Below are 22,280 nucleotides of genomic sequence, written 5' to 3' on the forward strand. Positions count from 1 at the left end.
CAGATGATATCACCAACATTAGTGCTGTGTCCCATGAAGGCATTTGAAAAATACAGCTCCTCCTTGGTGAGGTTAGGTCTTAGGTTAGTGGTGTTTAATGTCCCGTCGACAACGAGGTCATTAGAGGCGGAGTGCAAGCTCGGGTTAGGGAAGGATGGGGAAGGAAATCGGCCGTGCCCTTTCAAAGGAACCATCCCAGCATTTGCCTGAAACGATTTAGGGAGACTCCTCCTTGCATGACAAGGGTAATTCTACATTTTTTTCTTGTATGGAAATGACATTCCTCCTCTCATATGTATCGGCAAAGTCACAGTGAACAACATGGTACAGAGCAATGAACAACTTGCACATCCCACAAGCTGACAATACAGGGTGATTCAAAAAGAATACCACAACTTTAAAAATGTGTATTTAATGAAAGAAACATAATATCACCTTCTGTTATACATCATTACAAAGAGTATTTAAAAAGGTTTCTTTTCACTCAAAAACAAGTTCAGAGATGTTCAATATGGCCCCCTCCAGACACTCGAGCAATATCAACCCGATACTCCAACTCGTTCCACACTCTCTGTAGCATATCAGGCGTAACAGTTTGGATAGCTGCTGTTATTTCTCGTTTCAAATCATCAATGGTGGCTGGGAGAGGTGGCCGAAACACCATATCCTTAACATACCCCCATAAGAAAAAATCGCAGGGGGTAAGATCAGGGCTTCTTGGAGGCCAGTGATGAAGTGCTCTGTCACGGGCTGCCTGGCGGCCGATCCATCGCCTCGGGTAGTTGACGTTCAGGTAGTTACGGACAGATAAGTGCCAATGTGGTGGCGCTCCATCCTGCTGAAATATGAATTGTTGTGGTTCTTGTTCGAGCTGAGGGAACAGCCAATTCTCTAACATCTCCAGATACTGTAGTCCAGTTACAGTAGCACCTTCGAAGAAAAAGGGACCAAAAACTTTATTGGCTGAAATGGCACAGAAAACGTTCACCTTAGGCGAGTCACGTTCATACTGAGTTGTTTCCCGCGGATTCTCAGTGCCCCATATACAGACATTGTGACGGTTGACTTTCCCGTTAGTGTGGAAAGTTGCTTCATCACGAAACACAATCTTTGAAACGAAAGATTCATCTGTTTCCATTTGAGCAAGGATAAAATCACAGAAATCGATTCTTATAATCTTATCAGCTGCAGACAGTGCTTGAACCAATTTCAGACGATAAGGTTTCATAACTAACCTTTTTCGTAGGACTCTCCATACAGCTGATTGTGGAATTTGCAGCTCTCTGCTAGCTCTGCGAGTCGATTTTCCTGGGCTGTGAACAAATGCTTGCTGGATACGTGCTACATTTTCATCACTCGTTCTCGGCCGTCCAGAACTTTTCCCTTTGCACAAACACCCATTCTCTGTAAACTGTTTATACCAACGTTTAATACACCACCTATCAGGAGGTTTAACACCATACTTCGTTCGAAATGCACGCTGAACAACTGTCGTCGATTTACTTCTGCCATACTCAATAACACAAAAAGCTTTCTGTTGAGCGGTCGCCATCTTAGCATCAACTGACGCTGACGCCTAGTCAACAGCGCCTCAAGCGGACAAATGTACAACTAAATGAAACTTTATAGCTCCCTTAATTCGCCGACAGATAGTGCTTAGCTCTGCCTTTTGTCGTTGCAGAGTTTTAAATTCCTAAAGTTGTGGTATTCTTTTTGAATCACCCTGTATTGAAATGTAAGGCAATTAATTTTAACGTAACATAACAAAATGTACTCACTGCAGCTACATCAAAGCTCCACCGATCGGGACTTTCCATGTTCTTTTTGGTGATTTCATAGGAACGGGAATCAACATTTATTGGACAGCTAGCATCAGGTGCCAAATACTCAGCCCAAATCTCATTTACTTTGTCCTGGACATCCTTCTGAGGCAAAGCTTTTACTTCTTGTACAGCTTCCCAAAACCTGTAAAAAAAAAGTAGTTAAATATTGCTTTAATTGCAATCTCTGTCAATAAACTGCAGAATATTATTATACAATACGCAAGAATCCATAATATTATGTATATATTGCCTAAATATTAAACAAAAATAAGCTTTCAGACATCTAGATTAATATATAAGGAGCAGTCAAATGAAAATGAGACAGATGGGAAAAAAGTAAGTACACTGCTTACTATTTCAAAGTAAGCACCATAACTGTTAATACATTTCAACGATGAACCACATGGAAAAATGTTTGCTGTCGCCTACTGAACCATGATTGTACCCAGCCATGCACCTATTCATCCAAAGCAAATAGATGGCCATGGATATTTTTCTTCAGGGCCTTAAAAATATGGACATTGCATGGGGAGGGATCAAGATTGTATGGAGGATGTGCAAGGCACTCCCAGCAAAACTTCTGCAGCATAGTGGAAACAACCTAGGTAACATGTAGGCAGGAGCCATGAAGAAAGACATTCGTGGTCATCAATTTGATTTGGATGAAGAGGTGCATGCCTGGGTACAATCATAATTCCGCAGGCAACTACAAACATTTTTTGATCGAGGTGTTGACCACCTTGTCTCACAGTGGGATAAACGTATTAACAGTTATGGCAATTACTTTTGAAATAATAAACAGTTTGTGTCATAACTCACACAAACCCAGTCCTCCCACCACCCCCAAGAATCAGCTACAAAGGAGAGCTCCCTTCGTTACCCAGTATCAGCCCGGGCTGGAACAACTGAACCGCTTCCTTTGTCAGGTCTCTGACTATCTATAATCATGCCCTGAAATGAGGAACATGCTACTCAAGATCCTTCCTACCCCACCTAAAGTGGTGTTCTGTCATCCACTCAACTTACACACCATCTTAGTCCATTCCTACACCACGCCCATTCCCAACTCCTTGCCACAGGGATATGATCCCTGTGGCAGACCAAGGTGCAAGACCTGCCCAATCAATCTACCCACTATGTCCTACTTCAGTCCTGTCTCAGGCCAATCCTACCTCATCAGAGCCCGGACCACCTGTGAAAGCAGCCACATCATATACCAACTCTGCTGCAAACACTGAACACATTTTCCTGTCGGTATGACTACCATTCAGTTGTCCAGCAGGATAAATGGCCACTGTCAAACTGTTGACAAGAATAAAGTTGACCACCCCAGTAGCACAACATGCAGCTGAGCCTAACGTGCTGAATTTCAATGGCTACTTCACAACATGGGCCTTCTCTCTATCTCAACCAAGAAGACGGGATTATCCTTGCAAACACATCCTTCACTTTCAAAATCATCCTGGCCTCAATCACTGATAACCCACTGTCTGCACTCCCTCCACCCAACAGTGTCCCCTACCTCCATCCTGTCATCCCCTCCCAATTCACATCCTCTCATCACCTTCAGTGTGTGCCACTTCCCACTGGCTCCAACAACTGTGCATCACATGGATCATGCATCCACCCAGCGTCACGTAGGGGCATGTGTGCATATCTCTGTGTGTGTGTGTGTGTGTGTGTGTGTGTGTGAGAGAGTGTGTGTGTGTGTGGGGGGGGGGGGGGGGGGGGGGGTGCGTATGTGCACACCTTTTGGTGATTTGGTGAGAGGTCTCCTTTACTCTGATATTCTTACTAATGCCTTTATAGGCAGGCACTATCCCCAAATATAGCCAGCAGACACACACCACATTCTCACACCCCTGAGCAACAGCAGCATACAAGTCAACTGCTTATCATGCAATATCATCGTAGACTGGGAAAACTCAACTATATCCTTTCCCAAAACTTAAGAGTATTTTCCATCATGTCCAGAGATGAAGAACATTTAACCCACGACTTTCCTTACTCATTCCAATACTGTATTGTGCTGTCCACCCAATCCAGGCAGTACCTTAGTCCATACTTATAATCACACACAATGCAACTTCTTGCCACGTGGGTCACATCTCCGGAGAAGACTCAAGAGCACGACTTGTCCCATACACCCACCCAGCACATCCTACTCTAGCCCCATCAATCACTGGCTTATCCTTTCTTATCAATGGCTGACAGCTCTGCTGCAATTTCTGCACAGCATTTCATGCGGGCTGTGCACACAAATTAATAGCCATTGCCAATCTGTGGTCATGAACAGAGTTTACCACCCAGTGGCAGAACACATTGGTGAGCACTTGCTCAATTTCAATGGCTGCTTAAGAAATTGTGCATCCTTACACCCCCCCGCCCCCCTCTCCAGCACCAGTTTCTCTGAATTAAATAGATGGGAGTTGTCATTGCAGCACATCCTCTGGTCCTGTAATCTGTATGGCCTCAATCTCTGCTAACCTCCTGCTCCACACCCACCTCAATCTCTTACCCTGCATTTGCCTCCCTGCAATCTCCTCTGCTTCTGTTTTTCCTCCCCCACTCAATCCACTACTCTATATCTTCATGACATGCACGAGGTGATCATTATAGGTGCTCATGATGCATTCCAATCCTGTGCACCTGCTCCCTCTCTCCCTCACATTCCTGTGCCATGTATCTGCTGCCTCTCATTCCCAGCCATCAACCAGTGTTCCTCAACACTCCCTGCCTCTGTTCTCCCATTGCCCAGTCCACTGACACAATCCCTCATTCCAGCTCTACTGCCGAGTTACAGTGCCTGCACCAAGTAGTCAGCTGATAACAATGTAGTTGTACAAAAGTGTGTGTGTGTGTGTGTGTGTGTGTATGTGTGTGTGTGTGTGTATTGTATTCTATAGCTTAAGAAAGGATTCATCCAAAAGCTAGCAAAGTGTATAATTTTTTGACAATCAAAAAGTGAGGCCTTATTAAACTAATGGGAAATTAGTTTTTGAGGGTGTCCAGCAGCACGTGGCTATCCCTCAGTTTGCATCTGAGGTGCTCAGCATGACTGTCTCCATGAATGATCATGAGCTGCTGGTAAACCTCTTTTTATAAGAATGGTGATTGTGTGCCAGTAGCCCTGAAGAAGTTCTGGTCACTCAAGGGTATGAAAAAAGGCATTGGTCCAATGTCTGATATGGGTCTGGAGAAAATGATTACAAATTTTGAGAAGGCAGGTTCTTTTGAAGTGTCATGAGGCAACAGAGGAAAGTGGTTAATCTGACATCTGGCAAAGATGTAACCACAGCATTGCAGGAGGGGTCAAGTGGTGTGTACAAACATGCAGTGCATGGGGAACTGCCTGAATGTTGGACATGCCTGAGAGCACAGTGCATAAAATCCTATGAAACATCCTGCATTGCCATCCATACAAAATCACCCATATTCAGGAGTTGCTTCCTGCTGACCTGTCAGGAAGACAAACATGTGCACTGGAATTTTGTGCTCACATGGGTGCTGACAATGAATGTCCACAGAATATTCTGAAAACAGATGAAGGGCATGTCAATTTGCGTAAGTGCGGAATATGGGCAACAGAAAATCCACATACAGATCAACCAGTACCACTTCATTCTGCAAAGTGACTGTATGGTGCAGGTTGATGGCATTGTTTACCATGGGGCATATTTTTTTCAAGAAGATGAGTTGTGTAGGTCCTGTACCTGCACCACTAGTAAACACTATGAGAGTCTTCTGTGCGCTGGCATCATTCCAATCCTTCAACAGTATGGACGTGAGGGTAGGATCATTTTTGTGTGAGATGATGCTCCTCCATACAGCATCCATCCAGTGATGTGTCTGCTGCAGAAGCATCTCAGAAATGCTAAAACTAGCAGAAATCATTTCCCTGCAGCACAGCTGTCCAGATAACCTTATCTTAATCCCTGTGACTTCTGGCTGTGGCATTATCTGAAAGATGCTGTTTTCACTGCTCCACTTATGAATATAGCTGAACTGAATACATGCATTGTGCAATGAATTTGGAACATGATCCACGAGACAATCCAATCTGTTGTGAAACATGCTGTTTCTCAATTTCAGCTTGTAACAGAAAATGACGGACAGCATACTGAACACCTTTAACCAGTCTAATGACAATTATAAACCAAAGTCGTTTTACTTTTAATGCAGTTTTTGGCCTCAGGACAATTCAAAACTGATTTATCCCATCTTGTGTGGTACAACCTTGCCATGGTGGAAGAGTGATGGTGATGGTGATGATGATGATGATGATGATGATGATGATGTTTGGTTCGTGGGGTGCTCAACTGCGCGGTTATCAGCCCCCATACAAATTGCCAACCTTTGCTCAGTCCAGTCGCGCCACTTTCATGAATGATGATGAAATGATGAGGACAACACAAACACCCAGTCACTCGAGGCAGGAGAAAATCCCTGACCCCGCCAGGAATCGAACCCGGGACCCCGTGCTCAGGAAGTGAGAATGTGACTGTGACACCACGAGCTGCAGACTTGTGAAGTCATGCACATTGTACAGTTTGCAATGCATAATGTGCAACTCAAACCATAGCCATCATATTGCGACTCATCTTTCATTTGTAGCCAACCCCATTTATATTAAGAGGCTTACAGCACCACCTATTGGAAAAAATTTTGTTAGATATTTTTTATTCCAAGACGTTTCCCCCTGCATCATTAATATGCTGTTCAAATTTGACATCATTCTGAGCAGCGGTTCTCTTTCTACAGCATTTTGAAACTGGAACTTTAATTATGGACAGCTTGTTCTTAAGCGGATTAATGTTGTATAAAATACTATTATGTCGCAATTTTACATTCAAACAGAAACTTCTCATTGGACAAAAAGAGTTGCATCCTTAAGCTTTCTTAATGCACTAGAAATAAAAAGGCTTCCACTACCTATGACTTAGAACCACCCTGGTAGCCGCAAGCATTAGCATGCAGCTTCTGGGATTCAGAGGGATTCACATTGAATCTGCCCAGCAAATTAATGATGAGAGCCAGTGTGCCAAAAAGTGTGAATGTACTTTTTACGCAGTTCCCCACATCCAAACAGGTGAATGCTGAGCTGTTACCCAGGTCCTGCCTCAATTATTCAATTCCCAAACATTTAGAAAACACCCTTTCACATTGGATAACACTAGACACAGACAATTGGGGTACATAAGACTCACTCTAGAGGTGTACAGGATGGTGGCAGGAAGAGCAACAAGCCATCCTCTACTACTAACATTCCCAAATCCAAAAATTTACGTGTTGACACAGTGAAAATGACGGGATAAAGGTCAGGAAAAAGAAGAAGACTACCCATAACTTACAGATTATGGCACAGAAAGGGACAAATTACACAGCCACAAAAGCTATTCAATTGCCTCATTAATGAATTAAGTGTGCTACTCAGATAATATGAATACATTTACCACAGCTATGGTCAAGTAAACATCATGCTGAAGTTCTCTCCAAAAGAAAATGTCTTACTTTTGCGAGCAGTATCTTTGGAACTGAATATTGACTAATGGAATACACAGTTAAAGAACTAAACTACAGCAGTTTAAAATAGTAACTGCAAGTGATGTTTGGTGGGTCCTATGCCAAAGGAAGTGGCAGTCTACCAGAGCAATTGCCCCCGCAGATGACATGCTGATGTTATCAACAGTAGCCAAGGCAGATGTGCAAGCTGCTAGAAACATGAATAACTTAAGAGATCCACAAGTGAGCTTATACATGGAGTTAAACTATAGTAACTGAGATACAAATATTGGCACAAAATGTGTGATAGGGTTACAAGAGAAATGTGCACCTGATAAATGAATGGCATTAAGTGATGATGTAAAAGATCAGGAAATGGAAGACAGGACGCATGCGAACCAATCAGACATAACTGAGCTAGACAAAATGGTGGGCAGTGGTATGGAACAAAGGCCAATTATACAGAACCCTACTCTGAGTAACGACAACAAAATCCAGCTTCATAGAATAACAGATCCAGTTTGTTATGTTGTATTCATCAAAGGGAAAACCAGCACTGTAGGAAAGCTCCATCCTATGGCCACTGGCAAATTGTTTCACAAACATATGCCAGAAATCAGAGAGCTGATTTGAAATATTACAGTAGCAGGAAGAAATAGATTAAAGACAGATGTGGGAATGTTCAGTGCAGCAAAAATATAGTGAAGTCTCAGTCATTGGTCAGTCGGCAGTTAGAACTGTACATAGCAAACTGCATACACTATAAACAAGGAGAGATATGTGGAGTGGATTCAGAACTTGACACAGATGAGATAATGCAAGAAATAAAAATCATCAGTGGAAGTACTGGAGGTTAGGAGAACGAATAAAACAATCTTAAAAAAGAAAACTTAAACAGTTCTGAAACATGAAACATTTTATGTAACTTTGATGGTCAGAGACTACACCTACATATGTAGTCCTGGATGCAGCCCTGAAAGTGTTTCCTTCCCTGCCACAGGAAAATAAATCCACTGTTGGCACACCGAACATGCTGAATGAGTCAATACATCAGATGCCATTACGCACACCACCTCATTCATGCAGACAGGAAGTGACCTTTAATGGTGCGCAAATGCCATGTGAGGGTAGTACAGGCATAATGAAAAAACCTCTGCTGCATCACAACTCAATGGAGTATGATGTATAACATGAGCACATGTGTGACACCCAGGGGCTAACCAGGACTGCAGTTGGAATCAACTTAGAACATCCTCAGCAAGCAATAAGCAATGACTGTGAGAGAACAAACATCTTTGTAGAAGAAATAGTAGAACTTCTAACATGAATAGTGAAATGAATAAAAACAGATGATAGCATTGATCCAATAAACAGCTGGAAGCTATTTGAGGAGGAGATAATCTTGCAATTGTATACCAGAATAGATGCAAACAACTAAATATGCAATGAATATACTGCAGTGGAATGCTAGGTCTATGAGAAGCAATGCAATGGTTCTGCTAACGTGGTGAAAATTAATAACATTAAATTGTGTTTCAGCAAAATGTCGCTACTTTGTGCTCCCAGTGAATCAAGTTGTATGAGTTGACACAAGAGTACAGAGGCAGTGGAACAGCAATCTCGAATCATGATGATGTAAATTACAAATAGGTCAAAATAAATAGCGTGATCAGGAGAATCGAGGCATGTGCTATTGAAGTAACCATTGCAAATAAAACTATGTCAACTCTTTCAGTATACAGAGCTCCCAATGTACAGATAAACAAGGAGATGAGTTTTAATATACTACAGCAAGTGAATGGCTCTAAGGTGTCTTTGGGAGATCTCAATGCACACCACTTGCCATGAGGTTGTAGACAGAGGAGAATATGATTCTGGAAATAGTCAATGAAGAGGATTTTGTAATCCTGACTAATGGCACAGCAATGAAAGTCAGCAGTTGAATTAATTGTTGTATCTGTTGAAGTGGCTCCTACCATGGTGCGTTGCATACTATGAGACCCACTAGTGTCAGTTCACCAACCACTTGTAATAACCTTCCACAGCCAGGAATGGGCTACCAAATTTGCTATAATATGTTAGGGTTGCCACAAGTTTCCTGAAGCGAAATTCCCTGATTTCCACACAAGTTTTAGCATTCTTCCCTGTCAAGTTTAGAGATCTCAAGGGTAAGTAAAGACATCAGTTGACAAAAAAAAGTAAGGACTTCCATATTTCTCCCCCATTTTGTTTTGTTTTGTTTTGTTTTAGGGCGCAAAAATAACTTGGGTGATACGTGCCCATGTCAAAACTGTGAAACACGAAGACAAATAGAGGAATTAAAAATGACTTCATGTCAATCCCCAACACTGGAAGAGAAGGCAGGTAAAAACTGGGATGTATAGAAAGGTCTATAAAATACGCAATAGAGAAATAGAGGTCCAGAACTAAAAATTAAATGGTCTTCGCCATATTGCTAAAATTTGATAAAAAGTAAAACGTGATCAAGAGCCCATGCATCATTAGCTAAAATGGCCGACAACTCAGACAGAAAAACCAAATGGAGATGTAAACGGTCAAAAAAAAAAAAAAAAAAAAAGGCATTCTGTTTGGAAATGGTGGACAGTTAAAAGTTGGCCGCAATGTGCACAAAGTTGTGGAGGAGTGCCACTTAACAAATGGCAATGGCTAAAAAGGTAGTGCCCAATACGCAAACTAGTTAAAATGAGCTCCTCGTGGCAGGAGGGCCAAGAGGAGGTCTTCCAAGCCACTGGGAGAGGCTTAATAACCCAGAGCTTATTCCCACGAAGGGAGGACCAGCAGCGATGCCAAACTGATTCTGACAGGTGGCAACACAGAGATCATCAGAGACAATGTAAGAACCAGTGGGCTGAATGAAGTTAATTTGCCAGAGCAAGAGCCAAAAGCAAACTCCAGGAGGTAACAGAGAAGAGTGATGTGCCCCATACTAGCAATCAAAGGGGTATGCATATCTGCTGTGGAGAAAGTCATGGCAGTAGGGCAGCGGTAGTTCAGGAGCTTCTGCTAGTGTAAAAGGCACCAGTGGCCAAACAGATGCAACAATGGTGGACAGTATTAAGACAGCAGATGCATAAACAAAGCACCCACAGTCTAGTTTCGAACGGACAAGGGACCAGTACAAACAAAGCAGAGTGGTTCGATCTGCACACCAGGAAGTACCATTGAGGACATGTAGGACATTGAGGGACCGTGTACGTGGGCTGCCAGGTAAGACATGTGGGAGGGCCAAGAGAATTTTCTATCGAGCAAGAGCCCCAGGAATTTCATAGTTTCTATGAATGGAAGAGCAAGCAGGCCCTAGATATAAAGATGGTGGGAGGAACCATTTGGACCACCAGAAATTCATACAAAAGATTTCATCAGTGGAAAAAACGAAAGCCACTGTCGATGCTCCAAGAGTAAAGACGATCAAGACACTCCTGAAGATGCTGCTCAATGAGACAGGTTCATGAAGAACTACAATAAATGCCAAAATCATCAACAAAAAGCGAGCCGAAGATGCCAGGTGAGAGAAAGGCCATTATAGGGTTAGCAGTGATAGCAAAGAGGACAACGCTCTGGACAGAACCCTGAGGTACACCGTTTCCCTGGATAAAGGTGTCCGACAAGGCAGAACCCACACGTACCTTTTCAAAATTCCTCAAGGAAACGGAGCAGGTGGCCACAGAAGCCCCACATGTAGAGAGTACGGAGGATACCAGTCCTCCAGCAGGTGTTGTAGGCTTTCTCCAAATCGAAAAACAAGGCAACAGTCTGGGATTTCTGCAGAAAACCATTCATGACATGGGTGGACAAAGTTACAAGATGGTGAATTGCAGAAAGGCGTGCTCAAAATCCACGCCAAGCAGTGGTTCGTAAATTGCGAGACTCGAGCCACCATACCAGTAGGCATGAATCATATGTTCCATCACCTTGCGAACACAGCTGGTGAGGAAGATGGGGCAGTAGCTAGAAGGAAGGTGTTTTTCCTTACTGGGCTTAGGTATGGGTATGACAGTGGCTTCATGCCAGCATCTGGGAAATGTGCCCTCTGCCCAGATGCAGTTGAACATATGAAGGAGAAACTGCTTGCCCACAGGAGAAAGGTGCTGCATCATCTGAATGTGAACATTGTCTGGCCCTGGGGCAGAGGATCGGGATGAAGTGAGAGCATGATCTAGCTCCCTCATAGTAAACGTGGAATTGTAACACTCATGATTCTGAGAAGGGAAGGTTATTGCCTGAGCCTTCTCAACTCGCTTCCAATGGAGGCAGGCGGGTTGATACTGGGAGGAACTGAAAATTTCTGCAAAATGGCGGCCCAAAGTGTTGGAGATTTCAATAGAGTTCATGATAACATCATCTGCTACTGTCAGGCCAGAAATTGGGAAATGGATCTTGGTCCCAGAGAGCTGTTGGAGGCTGGCCCACACAACAGAAGAGGGGATGGAACAGTTAAAAGATCTAGTGAATGAAATCCAGCTAGCTTTTCTGTTATCCTGAAGAATGTGATGACACTGAGAAAGCATCTGTTTATAATTAATTCAGTTTGTCATCGTATGATGACAAGTAAAACTGCAGAGAGCATGTCTCTGCATGCGAATTGCATTGCAGCACACCTCAGTCAACCAAGGGACCAGGACACGGCATGGTAAAGAGGAAGTGCGGGGAATGGAATGTTGTGCGGCATTAAGGATAATGTTTGTAAGATATTGCACCTGGATCTGGATATCACAACTGGGGAAATCATGTTCATCGAAGGTTGTCAGGGAGGAGTAAAGTCTCCAGTCAGCCTTAGCAACCATTTGGGTGCGCATGTAGGTGAGGTAGGAGTCAGCAAACAGTTAGCACACAGGAAATGGTCGCTTGAGCAGGTGTCAGAAAGAACATACCACTCGAGACAATGGGCAACATGGACAGTGCAGAAGGACAGGCCCAAATGGGAATATTTCTGGCCTGAAAGGAACGTGAGTGTTGCTGTGTTAAGGCAGAAAAGGTTAAGTTGATTAAAAAGGTCAGCCAAGAGGACACCTCTCGGACAGGTTCTGGGAGATCCCCAAATGGGATGGTGTGCATTAAAGTCACCAAACAGCAGAAATTGGTGATATATCTACCCAATAAGGTGGAGGAAGTCAGCCCTGGTGACACTGAATGACAAAGGGAAGTAAATGGTACAAAGGGGAAAGGTCAAGTGAGGAAGGAAAAGGCGAACTGCAACAGCTTGAAGACGGGTAGTCAGGGAGATGGGTTGGCTATGAACATCATCCCATATTAGCAGCATAACTCCCCCATGAGATGGAATGCTGACCTCTTGTGGAAGGTCAAAATGGACCAGGAAAAAATGCAAAAGCTCAAAGCAGTTGTGAGTATGCATTTTTGTTTCCTGAAGGCAGAGTACAAGTGGAGGCTGAGATTTTAAAAGCAGCCGTAAATCATCTTTGTCATATCGAAGACCACGAACGTTCCATTGGAGGAGAGTCATGATGAGGAAAAAATTAAGGGGTGTCACCTTGGTGGCTACCAAGTGCCAGCCTGCGAAGATTCACTACTACAGGGCACACAGGCAGGAGGATGCTGCTCCATGAGGTCCACAGAAACATCAACTTTCTTTTGCTGTTGGCCGGCAGAGTCCAATGCAGGAAAACGGTTGGTGGTGCGCACCAACATCATGGAGGCTGGTCAGGCAAAGGTATAACATGGCAACACCGTTGAAGAGGATCTTCAAGTTGGCAAAGGAGAAGACCATTTGCCTTTGTTGGACTTCTTCAAGCCTTTCCGGTTAGCAGAGGAAGACTCAAGGGTTGTTTGGCTGGAGGGACGTAGAAAGTCTTGAGGGGAGTATTCTTTCTGTCCTTTCCAGCCTGCCAGTTGTGTAGCTGGTCGTTTTGCACCATGAGGGCGAGAGTTTGATGGCTTGTTGCACAGTTGGATGAGGGGACTGCAATGACAATGACACTGGGCTATTTCACAACCTCAGAGCTGAATTTGAGGTTGCGTGCCTGCATACTCATGTCCTTCATGGAGCGAGAGGTAGCAAGAACAGTACTGTAAGTGCCAGACAGTAGAATGCAGGATTTGCAACTGGCCAATAACTTGCGAAAGACCAGGTGAGGAACCTTTTCCTTCCCTCGGATCTCCTGGACAGCCCGCTCATTGAGATACATGGGACAATCTCAAGAGGAGGTGGCATGGTTTCCATTGCAGTTGATGCAGCAGGGAGAAGGAGGCGGAGAATCATCCTTGTGTGCATCCCTACCACAGGTTACACATTTGGCTAGTTGTCGACAAGACATTCTAGTGTGGTTGAAACAATGACACTGCTAGCAGCGCATTGGTTTCAGAATGTATGGTCGGACTGTGAGAACCTCATAGCCTGCTTTGATCTTGGATGAAGCAACACTCTATCAAAGGTGACAAAAAGAGTGCGTGTGGGCACTAAGGAGGCATACACCTTTTTCGCCACCCAATGGACGGCAATGACACCCTGATCAGAGAGGTACGTTTGGATTTTGGTCTCAGTCAGACAGTCATGCAGCCTAGTATAAATAACACCACAGGAAGAATTCAGAGTTCTATGGGTCTCAACACAATCAGGATAGCTGTGGAGAAGCAAAGCAGCAAGCAGTTGTTGTGCTTGAGAATCAGAAGTAGTCTCCAAAAGCAAAGCGTCACTATGTAAATGAAAGCAGCATTTCACAGAGCCAGCAATTGCATCAACATCTTTCTGAATCATAAATGGATTTACTGTTGCAAAGGACTGACTGTCTTCAGTACGTGAAACCATCAGGAACTGTCGTGCAGCTGGGAGGCTCTTTGAATTGTTAGCCTCATTTTGTTTATGTTCTGTAGACATTGATTGTGAAGATGATTGGCTCATTGTGAGAAAATCCCCCCCATGATTGTCATTGTCTCCGATGGTGCGCTCCTTCCAACAGGGGGGCCCCTTCACAAGGGGGCACACCCACCTTAGGTGACTATTCACACCTCAGGTCACACCTCCCAAACACTTGACAGATGGACCAGTCGGCAATTTGGGATGGTAGCAGCTCAGGCAATCACCCCACTCTGGGCCTGGTCTGTACCAGTAGGTACATGCGAGCCCTACCTGTAGACCCAGGGCTGGGAATTATGCGTAACCCAGTCACCTGTTACATGTCAGACGTGTGGGCCAGCCTTCAGGAGTGCACAGGAAGGAAAAAGAAAAAAGAGGAGCCTCAAACCCCAAAGGGGAGAAGGTGAATGAAGAAAGAAAAAAGGAATGAAAAACAGTAGTGAGACTGTTCTTATATCAGCTACAGACAGTGCAGAACATTCCCAGACATGTTCCCTAAGGGACAGGAAAAAGAACAGCAAGAGGATAGACATGCAGCATGGAACGAAAAAGATGCTGGTAAGGCTGGGGCCCTGTGGTAGATTTCTCCACCATGTGAGCAAAAATCTTAAGTACTAACATCAACATCTTTTTCAATGAACTGTTTTTAGATGGAGAAAGCTAGGCAGGTCGTACATGTGTTTCATTAATACCACTGTTGTTATTTTATTTCAATAAAGGGAAACACATTTGTGACAAAAATATGGTGGTGGTGGTTGTTGTTGGGATGTTTAAGGGGGACTAAATAGTGATGGTCATCAGTCCCCCAGACAAAAATATGCATTTCCTTCGAGTCGCAAGACAGATTTAAAATATCTTCACTGATTTCAGAAATAACCTCAGAAAAAAAGTAGGCGTCTTGAAAGAAGTGTATAAGGCAGGGAAGTGTTGTGTAAACCAACACTATAGGTGGCTATCACTAAAATGTTGGTTCTACTATGTTCTTATTGTTGGTTATTACTCACTGTGTTATATCTATTATTTTACAGGTATTGCATGATTTTTCTTTTGATAAATATGTGAGTACATAGCATACAAACCGCCAGCAACTGCCACAAGTTTCTTCTTATTAGCCATACTTTCTAATATGGGGATGGGTTGTTTGGGGAAGGAGACCAGACAGCGAGGTCATTGGTCTCATCGGATTAGGGAAGGATGGGAAAGGAAGTCGGCCATGCCCTTTCAAAGGAACCCTCCCGGCATTTCTAATATGTAAATTAATTTCGAAGTGCCAAAATGTATTAGAATAAATAAAATGTCTATAAAACGCTGTACTGTACAATGTACTTGCAGTGAGACAGTCGTAATTCGTGAAATCCATTGATCGTGGCCTCCGGCCTGTCGAGGAGCACTCCAGTCCTGGGTCCTTGGATAAACTATGAAAATCTGCCGCATTATGCCACACACAAACAGATACAGACTACAGGCAGGTTGGTGGGACTAGATCCGATGGGAAGGGCTTGCACATTAGGGGGAAATAATGGGCTTCAGACCAGCAGGCCCAATCCGTTACAGATACCCATAGAAATTGCCTGTGGTTTCGGTCTGTCATGGAAGTCCACTCCTGTGGCCAGCTATTTACATGTCAGACACCATGTTGATGAAATGAGATCACGCTGAGCAAGCCATGCAACAGATAACTTGCGCAAATGCTCTGAGAATCAATACTAATGAGGATAGGTAGTGACTCACCATAAAGATGATCACTGAGTCACTGAAGGGCAGACAGAACAGACAATCACACTCTGACAAATAAATTTTCAGTCATAACCTTTGTCAGAGAACAAGTGCATACACACATTCACACGATCCCTCAGACACAACTCATGCATACATGATCACCATCTCTGGCTGCTGCATCAAAAACCTCTGAGAATCAGATCCAAACAAACCACTCCTCCTCATCGGCAGCTGCTAGGCTAGTAACAAGAAGTGGTGGCAGCAGTGACTGCAAGGTGAGGAGAGTAGTAGGAAGTGGAGAAGCAGTAAGAATGAGGGAGTAGAGAAGTGGTGCATGTATTCAGCTGCGCCCAGCCAGTGACGATGCATGACATCTCTGTAAACAAACCATTTCATGTACCGAGACAAAAACGAGATTTTTTTCAGTGTTTCTTTTTTTAATTTCTCTGATTTCCCTGACATGTTTGAAATTCCCTGATGTCCAGAACTTCTGGCAGCCCTGTATATACATGTGGGATGCATGAAAAAGTGACTGGGTGGCACAGAAGTATACTTGTAAGAAAATACGGAAGTAACTGTGGATACACATGATGCTGTGGCAGCCTATATAACAAAAGCAAACATTTTATGTGCCAAGAAGAGCACCAAGGCCATGGGGGGGGGGGGGGGGGGGGGGGGAGGGGGGATGTGGAATGCCAGTACACAAAAACAATACAAGTAGATGCATTAAGACAATACAAGGAACGAGACACATTAGAAAATGATCTTGCCTTTAAATGTGTGATAGTGAAAGGCAAATATACTTTTGAAACAAAAGTGATGAAATAGCTGGGAAGATTTCTGTTTGGCTTTCACTAAACCAACACCACTCTCAGAAATTTGTGAGAAAATTAAGAACTTCATCAACATAGGGAGCACCAAGCAACAGGAAGCTCCTCCATCAGAGGATGTGATGGAGGGAATACTGCAGAAACTGCCTCCCACTAGAACAGATTCCACATCTCAACAAAGATGTGAGCATAGAGTGTATGAGCTTTTGAGGCTGTATAGTGCAGCAGAAATGGAAAAAGCACTATTATATGTGAAATGTACAGCACCAGGTCATAACGGTATTAGGTATGAAATGCTTTGGCACATCCCACAACTGAGAATACTGCACCTAATTGATGTCATGAACAGAGTATGGGATCAATATATCATTAATCCCTCCACAAAATTATCAAGAATAGTGACAGTTAAAAAATATGGGGGTCCCATAAGATCTTAGCGCTAGTTTACAAATTTATTTGTACACAAAACATTAGAAATATTGATTAAATATATACTATATGATCAAAAGTATCTGGACACCTGGCTGAAAATGACTTACAAGTTTGTGGTGCCCCCATCAGTAATGTTGGAATTCAATATGATGTTGGCCCACCATTAGCCTTGATGGTAGCTTCCACTCTCGCAGGCATACACTCAATCAGGTGCTGAAAGGTTTCTTGGGGAATGGCATCCCATTCTTCATGAAATGCTGCACTGAGGAGAGGTATTGATGTCAGCCCATGAGGCCTGGCATGAAGTTGGCATTCCACAACATCCCAAAGGTGTTCTACAGGATTCAGATCAGGACTCTGTGCAAGCCAGTCCATTACAGGGATGTTATTGTCGTGTAGCCACACCGTCACAGGCTGTGCATTATGAATAGCTGCTCAATCATGTTGAAAGATGCAGTCGTCATCCCTGAATTGCTATTCAACAGTGGGAAGCAAGAAGGCGCTTAAAACATCAATGTAGACCTGTGCTGCGATAGTGCCACACAAAACAACAGGGGGTGCAAGCCCCTCCATGAAAAACATGACGACACCATAACACTACCGTCTCCAAATTTTACTGTTGGCTCTACACACACACTGGCAGATGACGTTCGCCAGGCATTCCAATGCCCACACCCTGCCATTGGAGTGCCACATTGTGTACCGTGATTTGTCACTCAACACAACATTTTTCCACTGTTCAATCGTCCAATGTTTACACTCCTTACACTCCTTACACCAAGTGGCATTTGGCATTCACTGGCATGATTTGTGGCTTAGGAGCAGCTGCTCAAACAAAAAATCAAAGTTTTCTCACCTCCCGCCTAACTGTCATAGTAGTTGCAGTGGATCCTGACGTAGTTTAAAATTCCTGTGTGATGGTCTGGATAAATGTCTGCCTATTACACATTACAATCCTCTTCAACTGTCGGCGGTCTCTGTCAGTCAACAGACGACATTGGTGTGTACGTTTTTGTGCTGTACATGTCCCTTCATGTTTCCACTTCACTATCACATAGGAAACAGTGGACATAGGGATGTTTAGGAGTGTGGAAATCTCGCATACAGACATATGACACAAGTGACACCCAATCACCTGACAAATTTCGAAGTCCATGAGTTCTGCGGAGCACCCCATTCTGCTCTCTCACGTTGTCTAATGACTAGTGAGGTCACTGATATGGAGTACCTGGCAGTAGGTGACAGCACAATGCACCTAATATGAAAAATGTATATTTTTGTGGATGTCCAGATACTTTTGATTACATAGTGTAGATTGGAGCAGTGGACATAAAAGACCGGCATTCTGTTGCCATAACAATTTGAGTTAGGAAGGGGAATAGGCTCAAACAAAGTTCTATTACTTTTAACAACCAATTTTCACGGATATCTAAGCAAAACTAAATACTTATTGGTAATTTTCACAGATTTAACAAATGCCTACAAGAATATATCAATATTGTTAAGACTTTCAAAACCACTTGTTGGTTCAAATGGCTCAAATGGCTCTGAGCACTATGGGACTTAACATCTATGGTCATCAGTCCCCTAGAACTTAGAACTACTTAAACCTAACTAACCTAAGGACAGCACACAACACCCAGTCATCGCGAGGCAGAGAAAATCCCTGACCCCGCCGGGAATTGAACCTGGGAACCCGGGCGCGGGAGGCGAGAACGCTACCGCACGACCACGAGCTGCGGACTGACCACTTGTTGACAAATTGCCTATTTGCTTCTGTCTCGGGTTCTTTGGCCAACATTCATCTAATGATTTTACTGACATTTCACCAGCACGAGTGGCTGGCATTGTCAAACCTTCACCCACCATTGCAGGTGGTGAACTGGAGCTGAGCTCATGGCCGCAGACTATAGGTACCTGGCACACCAACGTCTGAGGGCTTCTCCATGGTCATTTCCGTTGTGGTTTTCCTCTTGCTACCTGCGACGGTCGTTCACTGCAGCACGGGAAGACAGGATCTGTTTATCTTCAGGCTTTCTTCTTTCTTGTTGAAGCTATTCCTGTGTTTGTGTATTTCTACAGTGTTTTGCCAGTTTGTACATTAGTGAGCCATGAGCGCTAACAATCAGTCTTAGTGGATCATTGTTCATATGGATCTTAAGTAATCCATACTGCCGAGGTGGTAGGGCTTCTGTGTTGTGCAGGTTTCTCTGTATGTCCGCCAGCAGAGAAGATGCCTTAATTAACCTATTTGTATTCCATGTGATATGCTGCGTCGGATCTGCACTTAGATTTCGGTATGTCATCAGATCTAATAGGTCTTGGATCTTTTGCTCATAATCTTCGGTCTTCATTATGACCGTCGATTTCCCCTTATCGGCAGGCAGTACCAATATACTCCTGTCAGTGTTAAGATTCTTAATAGCTTGTAGCTCTTCTTTCTTCAGATTGCAAGCTGGTGGTTTAGCTCGGCGCAGTATTCTGGCTGTTTCAGTGCGTATTTCCTCTGCCCTTTCACAAGGAAGGGAACAAATGGCTGCTTCGGTGTTAACAATGATGTCCTCCTTAGGTATAGTTCTCAGAATGATAGCAAAATTCCCTCCTTTTCGAAGAACAGACACTTCCTCTTCAGTCAATTGTCATTCAGTGTGGCTGACCACTGTGTGTGACATATCGAGAATCGCCTTGTCAGTCTGCTTCTGCCATCTTTCAAACTTTTTCTTCTGTCATTCAGTGCAGCGTTCGAGATCATTCTCCATGCTCCTGTGAGTGATGCTGTTGATCATGTTCCAGTCGTCTCTCTGGTACCAAGTGCTACAGGTTTCAAATCCACACCAGACAGCTTGGAGCTCAATGACCACTAGAGGCTGCTGCAGCAGTCGCACCGTACGCCGTGGATGCTCGCACTCCTGGCCCCGAGTCTAACATGAGGGCGCTACTGTGGAGCACTTGGTCCCAGCGGCCAATAGTGACATACCCTGTCATGTATTTAGGTGAGTGCATCTCACTCAGTGAGGCAGTCTGGTATTCACATTGATTCAGTTGACATCTCGCTTACAACCATCGTGTTTACGTTGTGTGCGCTTACTTCCCGTTTACAAGTGGGCGTTGATTTGTTTTCATGAGGTTGTCTCTTGTGACCCTCTGTTGCCTAGTACTTTTTTGTTGATCTTGGTGTCTTGCTTGGTTGTCAGTCATCGTGCTTGTCCTTCCACTCCCGTTCGTCTGTCTTGTTTGTTCATGGGTCGCTCCTGTCGGTCCCACTGCGTTTTCGTTAGCAGCAACCCCGCAGCCATGGTTACAACAGTCTCGATGCTCTGTTACACTTCTAATATAATTTGTGGAGTATCCATTGCTCCTCAGTATACTTTCCAGGTGTTGCCATTTCACGTTTGAGGTCCATATGAATCATGTCTCTATTCTGGCTCAGGTGGTAGTTTGATAGTTTGTGCAGGTATCGGTCCATGTGTGTCAGTTTTCAGTACACGCTATGTCCCAGGTTTTCGCCATTCAAGACAGAAGCAAATAGGCAGTTTGTCAACAAGTGGCCACGACAGCCTTAACAATTTTGTCTTATGCCTCTATGGGGAGGAGATCTGCAGATTGTACCAACGCCTTGACCAATGATGGAAGAAGAAAGTGGGATTGATGTAATCTCTCGCCTTCCTTTTGTGGTGCAGAGATGAAGTTGTTACACCAGAGTTCTTGAAATATAAGCGCCTATTCACCACCGCCCAAGCCCATCATATCTACAACAGAATGGAATGAGCTTTTCTTCGTGAGAGAATTCAAACAACATGGAGAGACTTGGCAAGAACGGATCAGGAACTTCTGGACAAGTTCTATCTACTAAGTAGCAGAATGCATCAAGACGACTGAGACAAGATCAACACCATCACTCACATGAGCATGCAGAATGAACTTGAGTATGGCACTGAGTGACAGGCGAAAAAGTTTGAAAGTTGCCGGAGGCAGACTGACAAGGTGATTCCCGACATGTCACACACAGTAGTTAACCTCACTGAATGACAATTGACCAAAGAGGAAGTGTCTGTTCTTCAAAAAGGAGGGAATTTCGCTATCATCTCAAGAACTATAACTATGGACGACATCACTGCTAACACCGAAGCGGCCATTCAGACCATTCCTTGTGAAAGGGCAGAGGAAATATGCAATGAAACAGCCAGCATACTGCGCCGAGCTAAACCACCAGCTTGCAATCTGAAGAAAGAAGAGCTACAAGCTATTAAGAATCTTAACGCCGACAAGAGTATATTGGTACTGCCTGCCGATAATGGGACAACGACCATCAGAATGAAGACCAAAGATTATGAGCAAAAGATCTCAGACCTGTTAGATCTGACAACATACTGAAAACTAAGCACAGATCCGAGACAGCATATCACATGGAATACAAATAGGTTAATTAAGGCACCTTCTCTGCTGGCGGACATACAGAGAAACCTGCACAACATAGAACGCAGAAGCCCTACCACCTCGGCTGTATGGATTACCTAAGGTCCATAAGAACAACGTTCCACTAAGACCGATTGTTAGCACTCCTGTCTCACCGACATTTAAACTGGCAAAACACTTGGCCTCTCTGCTCCAACTGCACGTGGGGAAGACTGACACACTTAAAGGACTCAGGACATTTAGTTGAGAGTCTGAAGAAACTAAAACTTGCACCAAATGACATCATGGTCAGCTCTGATATTGTTTCTTTCTTAAGGAAGTGACACTCAGTGGTGCTCTGGAGCACATTGGTTCCATTTTCCCAAAAGAAATCACAAAGCTCTTCCATGCATGTCTGACCATGAGCTATTTCATAAGGAATGGCAATTTCTACGAACAGCTGGACGGCAATGCCATGGGTAGTCTTCTTAGTCCAGTTGTGGCCAACTTATTCATGGAACATTTCCAAGCACAGGCACTGGACTCGGTGACTTGTAAACCTAAGGTGTTGTACAGATATGTATGATACTTTCGTTGTGTGGAGCCATGGTGAAGAACAGCTCAGTGACTTCCTAAGACACTTGAACAGCCTCCATGCCAACAAAAAATTTACCATTCCAGTAGAAAAGGACAAAAAACTACTATTTCTAAATGTGCTGGTCACAAGGGGATGCTGTAGTATATCAA

General features: G+C 43.9%; 1 protein-coding gene across 2 annotated transcripts in view; it reads right to left on the bottom strand.

Annotated features, from left to right (window-relative positions):
* LOC124554711 (regulator of G-protein signaling 7) overlaps positions 1 to 22,280 on the bottom strand; it is a 268,534-nt gene that overhangs the window by 11,848 nt on the left and 234,406 nt on the right. For both annotated transcript variants that reach the window (XM_047128349.1, XM_047128350.1), the window contains one exon: positions 1,779 to 1,965. In XM_047128349.1, the coding sequence (XP_046984305.1) occupies positions 1,779 to 1,965 (187 nt within the window). The remainder of the gene's footprint in view (positions 1 to 1,778; positions 1,966 to 22,280) is intronic.

This window comes from Schistocerca americana, chromosome X, assembly GCF_021461395.2.
Source record: "Schistocerca americana isolate TAMUIC-IGC-003095 chromosome X, iqSchAmer2.1, whole genome shotgun sequence".
Classification (NCBI taxonomy): domain Eukaryota; kingdom Metazoa; phylum Arthropoda; class Insecta; order Orthoptera; family Acrididae; genus Schistocerca; species Schistocerca americana.